Below are 12,595 nucleotides of genomic sequence, written 5' to 3' on the forward strand. Positions count from 1 at the left end.
CGTTGGCCCAACAGCCATTCCAACTCCATTTTCCCTTGTTTGCCTCTACCAGAGACTAGAAAAGCCAAAACCTACACAATTCTGGCCAATGAAATGTGAGTGCTATTTAGTGGGATTTCTTGGAAAATTATGTTTCCGTAGCACAGATTCGGACCCTTCTTCCCCAGCATTCCTTCCTTCTTCCTGTTGAAAGGTGGACTGAGAAGAGCCATCTTGTGACCACGAGGTTGGTTAGCACGTACTGAGGATTGTCTAGGAGGAGAGGCACAGAGCCTGGGTCCACGACAGCACTTCAGCCTGCTGACCATGAGACTTCTTGTTATGTAAGAAAAGGAAAACTACCAATTTGTTTAAACTGTTTTCCAAGTTTCTGATACTCGTAGCTGAACAGAACTCCAAACCGATACAAGCAAAAATTCCCCAAAGTAGGGAAGGGACCCACTGCAAATAAGAATTAGCAATGGTGAACAGAATAAATGCTACAATTCCGCTCATCGAAACCACATCTGTAGTCAGCATTTCCTCCCTCTACAGGCCTACAACATCCAGCAAGATCCTGAAGTCTTTCTGAATCATCAAAGTTTAGTGATGCTCAGTTATCTATTACTGTCCTGTACAGGTGCTTTGAATTTATGTGTTTAGGACAAGATATTGGAATATTTGTGTAGTAAAACATTCCTTTTCACATCCATTCCATTTCCTGTTGTAGACTGGGTTTCCTGGGAAGCAGACTCTGAGTCAGAAATTAGCATGCAGCGTGTTGCTTCTGGGATCAACACGTGAGGAAGAAAGCAGGATTGGCTACGGGAATTGAGCTGTGAGGCAGTCACAAGGAAGTCCTCAGCTAGTCCCCTGATGGGTTCTGGGACAGCCCACTGATCAGTCATAGGCTGCTGGCGGGCCCTGTAGGAGGAATGAGCTCTGGGAAGGCAGCTTTCTTTGGTGAGCACTCCCCACAGGAGCTGACAGCTGAGGGCTGTCGGGCGGCAGGACTCCCAGCGGCTAGGACACAACCTTCATTCCTAAAGGGAGACCTGCGGGGCGCCTCACAGCGTCTAGCACTGTACTCTGGTACGTCTCACTTTAAAACATAGACACTCTTGTTCCATTAGTCACCTGAGCAACTCATCACTTAGTCATTTCTCCAGACTTACTGATAGTGGTGAACACACTGGTGAAGCAGAAATAGTCCACAGCATTGAGGGAAAGAAGATGGTAAAGAAACTGCTCCCTTTCTTCTTCACAACGTAGAAAAGCATAACGCTTATACAGCTTCCTGGGCAAGGACGAGACAAGCACACAACAGTAGTACAGCGTATTTTTCATTTTGTCTTCCTTTAAAAATAAGCACCTCCACTTAGACAAGCTATGGGCAGAAACTTTAGTCTGGAAAGAACAGACAACTCACGAAAATGGACATATAAACAGTTAATAATGCATTCTTAACCTAGTTAGTAATTAAAGAAAAAAACCTCCCATAAATCCATTTTGTCTATCAAACTAACAAAGATTTAAAGGTGATGGCCAGCGCTGATAAGAGGTGGGGCAAATGAATAGCCATTCTCATAGACAGTGCAACTGAAAATTTCAGGAAAGCAATTTGTTGGTAAAAATTATTTTAAACCAGTCATACCCATTGACACATTAATTTTACTTTTAGGACTCAGTCCAGAGGCTATAATATGAAATGCAGGCAAGGATTTACTTAAATGTCTACTAAAATATTATTTGTAAAAGTAAAAATATATCATGGTACATCCATTAAAAATAAAGTTTCAGGAGAGTTTTAGCAAAAACAAAACTAATACTCTTAAAATAAGTAACTTTCTATTAAGCATTTACATGTAAGCATTTTTCCAAGTATTTTATAGTTATTAATATATTTAATCCTCATGACCACCCTACAAGGTAAGTCTATTAGCATCCTCCTTTTATAGATGGGGAAAACAGAGATACAGAGATGTTAAGTATCTTGTCTAAGGCTATTTACATAGTGAATAGTTAAAGCGGTATTTGAACACAGGCATTCAGCCTGAGAGCTTAAACCGTTAGGATATAGCAAATTGTTTACGATAAAACGTTAAGCTAAAAAAAGGATGATACTGAATTGCAAATACAGTATAATCTTAACAACAAGAAAACGCATAGAAGAATGTACAGAAGAAAACATGAAACAGTATTCACTTTTATGTGGTAGGATTTTAAATGATTATCATTTTCTTCTTTGTACTTTGGAAACAACGTGCATGAATGACTTTTGATGGGCTGGGATGGGTGGGCACGTAGCCAGTTTTAAGAGAACAAGCTCAGGTTCACCAGCCAGACTTCACACTGCATTCTTTATCAAACCTATTCTTTGGACATGAAGACATCCTAAAGTGCTCCAGGGGGTAAGTAATCCAACCGTGATATGTACAAATGCAAAACTATGGAAAGAATTGGGTTACCAAGATGCGATTCCGACACTGTCAGGTTTGAGGTCTTGGTTGAATTCTCTGCATACCTTTGCTCTAGAGAACTCAAAATCCTTAGCCTTCACATTAGCTCTAACGTACGTATTTATCCAGATGATACATTTCACCCAGGAAGGTTTCTGGATCCAGTAAAGGAAACTATCAAAACACTTAACAATTAATTAATATGTACTTGATTAGTTTCCTGGCTCTAAACTGTTGAATGTAAGAATTGGCAGGACTCTCAGAAGAAGTCCTTTACTGTGAACTCTTTTTTTTCTGCTACTCCAGATTTTGTTGTGATCTTTACAATATGACAAAAAAGTTTACATAAATTCAACCCATCTTTTGGATGTTACTGTCAGTCTTTGGGGACTACTTAGCTGTTTTTGTTGATTAGAACAGAGAAATCTGGCCAATGGCCATGAAATTCATGCCCTCCCAGAAATAATCAAATATTACGTCAAGACAGAGTTTCTGAAGCACATGCCTGTTAGAAAGGAAGAATGCCGTGCGGAGGAATCAGCAACTGATGCTGAAGACATCAGTTTGGCAGCTTATGCAATCTGCTTTGTAAACACAGGTCAAAGAAACAGAAATGCCTCAGGGGGCAATCCTTACTTGGTGAGTGGCTGGTTAGACAGCAACTGCTTGAGATGCTGGGACAAGAGCTTCTTTTCTAGAGACAATCTTATCCATGCCCGAGCTCGTCCAACATCAGTCTTGATCTCACTCATGTTTTGAATATGCCTAAAGAATAGCAGCAAAGGCAAAGATGTAAATCCTAAGGGTAACCTTGAACTGGAAAAGAACTAAAGGGTGATAGCACTTTGCACAGAAAAATTCTTTTATACTTAGAGGAAGCAACAGGTAATAGACAATTTATGTTGATCAACCCTTCAGAGGTTCCATCTGAATCATGAATTTAGTCCTACATCAGAATTACCACTACAACACGAGCACACGGACAATATCCTAAGATAAAGCATTTAATGCTCATTTCCACTTTCAGGTTTTAATATGTTCTTGTTTCCACCCCACAGATACTGTAAACTTGCACTTGGTTATTCCCAACCCTCAGGAAAATAAAAGTAATAAAATAGGCTGAATAATCAAGCTTTTTTTCCCCGTGTTCCAATAAAGCTTTATTTACAAAAAAAAAAAGGGGGCAGCAACCTGGATTTAGCTCACTGGAGGAGTTTACTGACACTTGTTGTAAACTAAGTTTTAGATTTTTCTTTTTTGAATAGTCAAGCTTTTATTCAAAATAATTGCTCTACAGTTTAACCAAAATATTTGGCCCAACTTTAATCCACAGAATTATTTCTCAAGCAGCCCCGGACAACATATGGAAATATGAAATCTTACTTTCTATGGCATTAGGAGACAAGCTGTACTGTGCTGAAAAATTCAAATTTCTTAAAAATTTGCAAGACTTGGAAAATCGTGTGGTCACAAAAAAACTGTGGTTGAATTCCGATTGAATGTTACATATATGTATAAATAGTATTCTGTGTAGAAGTCAACGCTATACCCAGCGGGACTGAATTTAACCTTCCTAATGATTTTCCTCCTAAGGAGGAAGAAGGATTGGGCAGGAGGGGCAAGCCTGCGGGACGGGGTAACTGTAAAACCACCAGAGTGAGTCACTGCAAAGTCTCAGTGATTGAGACCCACCATCTCTACTTTTTTTACATCCAGAATGACTCATCAGAGCTGTGGTATGCAATGAGCTCTTTTCTCTGATGATTCGAAGCTTTCAGAATAAGGAGTACCCTTCCTGCCAAACACACATTTTCTTCTTTCTCTTTCTCCTTCCCTCCCTCTCTCTCAGTCCCTGGGGCTGAAGATCTAAGCCCTCAGTCCTCAGTGCTCATGTATGATCAGACACTCTTGAGAAACGAGATGCAAAGCATTATGTCACTGATGTGATCATAGAGATGCTAAAGAGGTGGCTTACAAACAAGTCAGAACGAGGAGACAAAAGAAACTTCTGTTGTTATTTTTGTGCAGCTTAGCCAACCTCACCTCACGTCTAACAATTTTTTCAGAAATTAGGACAGACTGATTTTATCTTTAAAGGGCTACGACCATCACACATGGTCATGAGGGAAGAAAGCTGGGTCAAGCAAGCCCCGCTTAGACCCTGGTTCCTACCGGTGGTGACAGTGGTCAGGCACTTCACAACCCAAGCTGGCACCTCCAGTATGAGCCTACAGAACAGCAGTGGCTGTTCCTCAACCTTACTGACATTTCCCAAATGATGACACAGCTGACTAAAACACCAAGGGAGACAAGCTTGGGCATTTACCACTTAGACTTCAACAGTATTTACAAAGTACCCCCATGAGTGCAGTGTCAGGTGAGAGCTCACATGAGCCAGGAACACCAGGTTGATTCAAAGTGTACTCACTGAAAATGAACCTACACGAGGACTGATAAGGACTTATGTCGCGTAATCTTTCCCTAAGTATGCTCCCTACTCTAAAATAGTAAAATCTACTGAAATTAGTTTTGTGCTGGCCTTAAACAAGAATCTGGAGACATGGCAGGTGAAGAAGATAAAGTGAAACATAATTATAATCTGAAAAACAATCTATGTTTAAGGAAAATGGGACAGATTGGAACACAGAAAGTGAAACCTCTTTTATTTAGGCGGCAATCAGCATTCCCACCATAAAAGTGTTTGTCCTAGTGTTTTTGGAAGGAGGCCTGAGACTCAGGAGATGAGGCCACCAGACTCTTCTCAAGCCCATCTTGTTCAGTGGCACAAGGGAGATTACTCTGCCTAAAATAGTGCCTCCTTAATGTAATTCCTTTGTTCCAGAACCTTCAAAAGCTCAAAGGATAGAGCCTGAAGTGCTCAGGCTTGAATTCAAGGCCTACTATCCCTCAGACTCAACAGAGCATCCTATTTAAAAAAATTCCATTCTGGGGGCCGGCCCGGTGGCACAGCGGTTAAGTTCACACGTTCTGCTTCTCAGCAGCCTGGGGTTCACCGGTTCGGATCCTGGGTGCAGACATGGCACCACTTGGCACGCCATGCTGTGGTAGGCGTCCCATATATAAAGTAGAGGAAGATGGGCGCGGATGTTAGCTCAGGGCCAGGCTTCCTCAGCAAAAAGAGGAGGACTGGCAGTAGTTAGCTCAGGGCTAATCTTCCTCAAAACAAAGAAAAAAATTCCATTCTGGGCAGTTGACTTGTAAGACTTTGCATTCTATTCCCTGAAGGACTTACTCTCTTTCAGCTTCCCTATTTGACTCTACTCATGTTTAAAATCCCAGCTTCTTCTAGAAAGCTTTCCTTGACCATGAGGGCCTTCAATGACCTCTCCAATTTATGAACTTCTATAGTCTAATTTGCATTTATCATGCACTGCCTACTACTTCTATCATTTTCTCTTGGTATACCTTTTTCTTGCCTTGACAAAAGCTCCCTGAGGATAAGGAACCCAATACTTCTTAGCAGCCTTGCATCCTTCTTTGTACCCTATGGCACATATTAGGAGCTCAAAAAACTCAGTTGTGTTGTAAATCTATATCTAATTCTATGCTTTAAAACAATGTATATGTGTTGGGTTATTAAACTTAAATCCAAATCTATTAAAAAATTTTGTGTAGTTATACCATTTAAATCTGTTTTTAATTGGAATAATTTATTATAGGTCATTATAATGGCATTTAGCAGAATATTAGATATAAGTATTACTCCCCAAATAGATCCTGTCAATTCACAGAAAAGCATACATGATGTGGTTTAACTAACTGACTTACTTGATTTGTTTCTAACCCTGGCACAAAACTTTGCAATTTAAGTTTTTATGTACTGTGTCTTTTCTGATCGTCACAGGAACTAGTGAGAGGGAGAGCATGATTATTTCACTTCAAAGATGAGAAAAGTGAGACTTAAGGTCACAGAGATAATACGCATTATTCTAGAGATGCCACCCATTTTCCACGAGTCGCTCCTTCCCAGCACTCGCATTCCTGGAGAAACTCCCCTTCCGCAGACCCAGAAGACTCAGTTCCAGGTACCACCCGAACTGATGGCCCCAGCCGCCTAATCCCTCAGCTAGAACTGACTGGATAAGAGGCACGTGCCTGACCCAGGTTGAGCCAATCGGATTTTCTCCCAGAAACTGGGAATTGGTACCCTGGAAAACCAAGCTAGTTTTTGTTGGACACCTAAAACAAGAAAGGGTGTTAAAGGCAGGGCTTGGGTGAGCACGTGCACGATAAAGCAGAAAAGGAGGGGAGGTCAAGGGAGAGGCAGCAGATGGGAAGGGAGAGGCAGAGACCGTTTGCTTCTACTGAGACAAAGGGAGAAACCGGTGACAAGACTTTTCCAGTCCAGCCACAGTTCTCGTTCTGGGATTCTGGAAGATACCCTCATAAATCTCTGCTAAGTCCCTCTTTTTTGGCTGAAGCTAGTTCGAATGGGCTCTATTTCCTAAAACCAAACAATTTCTAAGAGTGGCAGCATCTAAATATGAATCCACATTTTCTAAATGTTCAAAACTGGTGCTCATTTCAATGTATCACCAATGAAACCCAGTAATATTTATTAGAGAAATTAGGGAATTAGCCAATTTTATTTTAAGCTCACATTTTGTACAGTCATAAAAATTCATCAAAGTCCTCCCCAGGGGTAACACAATCAATCATGACTACTTAACTTTAGTGTAGAATAAAGCCAGATGCTCAAAAGCACATATGCAAACGTTATTTACAAAAAGATAGAGTGATGAGCCAATTTACCCTCGAGTAATTTATTCCCATCTTTATATGTAAACAGAACATTTCTGGAATTTACTCAGACATCCTGTTCATTTGTTTACACATCCAGGAAATCTATACTTGAATTATAGTACTCACAATCTCCTAGATCATGTAATGTTCTACAATGCCTCTCATCATTAAATACATTTTGTCATTAATAATAAAATTCTGTTTGAATAGCTAGATGGTATGTGCGTGGCTAGTCTGGAAAGAAATCTGTAATAATGGCAACACCGTGACAATAGTCCTCTTTTACAGGTAGATAATCTGTACAATGACTAATGGTCCCCAGCCTTTCTCTTTGGAACAAAAAAATCATTCTATAACTGACAGTTTGGTGATACTTGGCATCTGTGAAGGTCTTGGGGCGTAGTCTGAGATACTAAGACAAGGGGGATAGCCTTGAGATGTGTCTGTCCTGGACTCGTGCTAGCTGCCAAGCAACCCGGTGCCAAGACTCTCGACAACTGTGAGCAATCTGAGGCCCTGAACTGCCAACGTCTTTGCCTCAGGAGAAAACCTCGGCAAGACAGGAGGTACCGGCAGAGGCGTGTGCCCAGCAGAGAGCAAGGACTCAGACAGGCCTACTACCTAAGCTTTCGAAAAGAAGTTTTTATCTTTCATTGTCCAGATTGAAAAAAATCAAAGTTTAAAACATTACTTGGGTGTTCTCCTTTAAGGAAAAACATCCACATTGACTATCTAGGTAGTGATTAGGGGCAATGAAGTAACTGCCAAGAACTGGGAAACAGGGAAATCAGCCTGTCCACTGAGGGTTAAACTCTAAAGGAAACATATCATGAATAAGAACAACAGTATATAAAAGGTCATCTTAAAGAGGCAGAATGAAGCAGAGAAAAGGGAGAGACACCCCTGGGCAGTGTTCCTGCAGGCTTCCCTGAGATGACATCTGTCCTGCGAACACGAAGGTCACTAGCTCGGAGCTGGAGGATCAGGCGTCCACATCTCTGCTTCTGGGAACACCAAGCAGCCTTCTGATGTTAATCTAGCTTCCAGGCAGAGCCTGCCCATATCAGTGAGAGTATCAAATCACCCGGTTAGGGAAATAATAAATGGCCCAAATCCAGCCCATTATTTTTCCATCTCTCCCAGGTATCTGAAGTAAGTCTCTCGGGCAGTAGGAGTCAGCATCCTAGAGTCTGATTATATTTTGGGTTACTAGTGATTTGGTTTCTAAGCTCTGGAAGCTGAAGACTCTAGCACGGGGTCTATGAAGACCTAGAAAGAGACTGCTAAGCAGGCCATCAGAAACTGGGAAGTCACACCCATCAGGATGGCCACTGTCAAAACCCCCAGAAAACAAGTGTTGGTGAGGATGTGCGGAAACTGGAACCCTTGTACATTGCTTGTGGGAATGTAAAATGGTACAGCCACTGTGGAAAACAGTATGGTGGCTCCTCAAAAAATTAAACACAGAATTACCGCAATTCCACTTCCAATTTCTATAATAAAATGTTAGGGAAAAACTCTGGGAAGTCAGCTTGTCTTTTCCGGGCAATGCTTTTCTGCCTTACTAAACACGTTTTGAAAGCAACCAACCAATCAAGTTTTACTAAAAGCATCTCTCATTTGACCAAAACATCACTTTAGGATACTCAGGGATCTCTCAGATTTTTTCTAAGATAAAGTCTGAAAATTGAAATCTGAAGTGACTCCGAAGTGAGCAGTGACAGGACATCAATTTTTCAGTTGAGCACCCTGAACATAGATTATCCGCGGTTACACTAGATTCTAGTTGGCTGATGTACACTCGTACACTACTGCCAACTTGTTGGCCTACTCACACTCGGCATTTTTTGGTGACAGGGCAAAGGCTGAGAACGTGCATCTAGTTAGAAAGAGACCTGAACTACGGTCAGGAAACCTTAGTCCTAGTTCCATTTCTGCTGGTAATTGGCTATACGGTTTTAGACTTAACCTATCTGGGCCTGAGCTCCACATCTATAAAAGGAAGAAGCTAAGCAATATGACTTCTCAGGTTTTAAACTCTCAATTTTAAACTGATGAATAAAAAGTATCTCAGCGATCGCCATCTTTCTACATCTTCAAAACTGTAACCGCTATAACTCAATGGCAGTCTGGCCAGCTGAACCACGTAAGGGTGTCTGTAAAAATGTCACATCACCCACCCAACCACACACACACAAAGACACACACACACACACTCCCTCGCTCACACTCACAGAGCTTAAAATATGACAAATCCTTCATTTAACAAATATTAATTGACCACCATTTATGTGACAGACTGTGTTCACACCTGTTAACAATTTAACAATTCCACATGTCAGACAGATGCCCCTCCATCATGATGTTTACGAATAGCGTTAGAAAAACGAACAAACAAAAGCAAGCTGTGCAGAGATTAAAAGAAGGGAATTGAAAGAGAGTGACTGGGTGGCGCTTCACACCAGGTGGTCAGGGATGGCTTCTTGGAGGAAGTGACGTTTGAACTAAGGTGCGAATGACCCGAAGGAGCCTGGCCTGTGGAGATTCTACGGGAGTAGGAATCAGAGGTAAGTTATTAGGTGAAGGGAACAGGTAGACGAAGGGCCCAGGGCAGGACACAAGCTTGGCATGCTGGAGGAACAAAGAAGTGGTCAGAGGCGCAGTGACAGGACGTAATGCTGCACGTAGACAGGGGTCAGATCAAGCAGGGTGCTGCCAGCCAGCGCAAGCGGTTTCGACTTTATTCTAAGATTACCACATTACAAGAAGGGAGGATGAATAATTACAGGAGGGCGGCAGTGAAACATGGGGACCATGATGTAATCCAAGTGACAAATTTTAGGGGCTTAGACTAGAGATGTCACAGCTCATCCATCCAATAGTCAAGAGAACAGGTGAGCAGAGCTGTACCAAGAATTGCATCCCTGCATAACGATAAGCCATCTACGCTGTGTATCTATAATAATAATGGCCATTACACATTTACTTCGTACCAGGCTTGGTTTTAAACAAAACAAACAAACATATATCTGTTTTATTTTGAAATAATTTGACTTACAAAAATGTTGCAAAAGTGCAGAGTTCCTGCATACTCAACTTCTCCTGATGTTAACATCTTACATAACCAATCCAGGACTCTAACACTGGTACAGTACTGTTAACAGCTGGAATTCACCAGGATCTAATCGAGGATCCCACGTTGCATTTGGCTGTCATCTCCTTGGTCTCCTCCAATTCACGACAGTTCCTCAGCCTTCCCTTGTCATAATGACCTTGACACTTTTGAAGAGTACTAGTCAATTATTTTGTAGAATGCTCCTTAATTTGGATTTTTCTGATGTTTTCTCATGGTTAGATTGAGGTTATACATTTATGGCAAGAGCACTGCAGAAGTGATGCACTCTTCTCAGTGTATCATATCAGGGGGTCCGTGATGTTGCGTCCTACTACTAGTTATGTTAACCTTGATCACTCGGTTAAGGTAGTGTCTGCTGGGTTTCTCCACTATAAAATTACTATTTTTTCCTTTGTAATTAATAAATTCTTCGGGGAGGATACTTTGAGACTATGCAAATATCCTGGTTTCACCTTAAACTTTCAACCACTAATTCTTCTATTTCATTATTCTACATTTATTAATTGGAATGCTTAAGTGAAAAAGAGCTGTCCCATCACTGCCATTCATTTCCTTATTTATATCAGAATAGACTCATGGATATTTATTTTATTCTATGGGTTATGCTGCAATACTATTGTTATTTATTATGTTGTTCAAATTGCTTCAGCCTTGGCCACTGGGAGCCCTTTCAAGCTGGCTCCTGAGTCTTTATTACATGATCCTATACTTTTCTGAGCACTTCCTTACTTTCTGGCCCCAAAGATGCACTAGGCTCAGCCTATATTTTCCCTTCCCCAGCCCTGCAATCAATCACTTCTCTAGGGAGCCCTGGTCCCTTTCAGTGGAAAACGGGATTTAGAAACCAATATGTGGGCACTAGGTGTGCACACTGTTACCGGGGTACTATTACTGCTAGGCCCTCTCAGTGAAAAGAGCTTGCAAATATATCAGTGATTACCAGGGGTAGGAAACTGCGAGAAGGGTTGACTCAAAAGGACTAGCACAAAGGAATTTATGGGATGGTAAAACAGTTCTGTAATGTGATTGTGCGTTTGTGAAAACACATAGAATTATACACCAAGAAAGAGTGAATTCTACCCTATATAAATTAAACAACCAACCAACAACCAGGATGTGGGGAGAACACAAACCAACAAATAAACCTAACTGTATTACAAATGAATAATATAACCATGCTGAAGGGAGTGAAGAAATAAAAAGAACTAATCTAAGTTTTGGAAAACGGTATTTTGACTGGATACTGAAAGGCTAATGACAAAACTACAGCTGTTCACAAAACGATGGTTAGTTAGTAAGTACACTTGTTTCTCACGGGGGTACAGGTTAGCAGTTCTGAAACTACCTTATGTATATACTGGGGTTGCACAAATAAGTAAATATATTGCAGATAATGACAGCCAGGTTTTTCATGGCTGGAGAAAGAAATTACAAATAAGGGGAGGCTAGAATGATCTCGGTGGTATTGAACTGGAATCAGAGATATCACTATGAATTCATGGTTTAAAAAAAAATTGTGAGGGGCCAGCCTGGTGGCGCAGTGGTTAAGTGCTCATGTTCTGCTTTGGTGGCCCGGGGTTCGCCGGTTCGGATCCCGGGTGCGGACATGGCACCACTTGGCAAGCCATGCTGTGGGAGGCATCCCACATGCAAAGTAGAGGAAGATGGGCACAGATGTTAGCTCAGGGCCAGTCTTCCTCAGCAGAAAGAGGAGGACTGGCAGATGTTAGCTCAGGGCAAATCTTCCTCAAAAAAAAAAAAAATTGTGTGTGTGTGTAAAAATATATACACACACATATAAAGACAGAAACAGAAATAAATACAGATGTATGTGTATGCATGAGTTAGTATACACACACTTATTTCCAGGCCTATTTTGGGAGCTTCACATTTATCAACTCATTGCCTCTTTACATCAACGTTTTGAGAGAAACACTATTATTATCCCCATTTAATAGGTGAGAAAACTGGGAGTATAAGCAACTGGCCCAGGTCACAGAGCTAGGGAGTGGCAGAGCTGACACAGCAACCCTCGCAGGCTCATTCCAGAGCCCGAGGTCTGAATCAGGAGGCTGCACTGCCTCTTACCAAGAGAAGGGAGTATATCTAGGCAGGGTACCCCGCCCTGCAAAAAACCAACAACACGAAGGAGATACAAGCAAATAAGCAGGAAATGGGAAGAGCAGCGTAGCCTTATGAGATGTGTCCAGCTCCTAATTAGGTTTCAGAAGTTTGGCCCCTGCGGTCACAGCTGCAA

At 41.5% G+C, this 12,595-nt stretch overlaps 1 protein-coding gene across 6 annotated transcripts in view; it reads right to left on the reverse strand.

Annotated features, from left to right (window-relative positions):
• Window positions 1-12,595, reverse strand: part of DENND5B (DENN domain containing 5B) — a 179,238-nt gene that overhangs the window by 17,573 nt on the left and 149,070 nt on the right. For all 6 annotated transcript variants that reach the window (XM_023643329.2, XM_023643327.2, XM_023643328.2 and 3 more), the window contains 2 exons: window positions 3,075-3,203; window positions 1,155-1,276 (listed from right to left, as the gene is read on the reverse strand). In XM_023643329.2, the coding sequence (XP_023499097.1) occupies window positions 1,155-1,276; window positions 3,075-3,203 (251 nt within the window). The remainder of the gene's footprint in view (window positions 1-1,154; window positions 1,277-3,074; window positions 3,204-12,595) is intronic.

This window comes from Equus caballus, chromosome 6, assembly GCF_041296265.1.
Source record: "Equus caballus isolate H_3958 breed thoroughbred chromosome 6, TB-T2T, whole genome shotgun sequence".
Classification (NCBI taxonomy): Eukaryota; Metazoa; Chordata; class Mammalia; order Perissodactyla; family Equidae; genus Equus; species Equus caballus.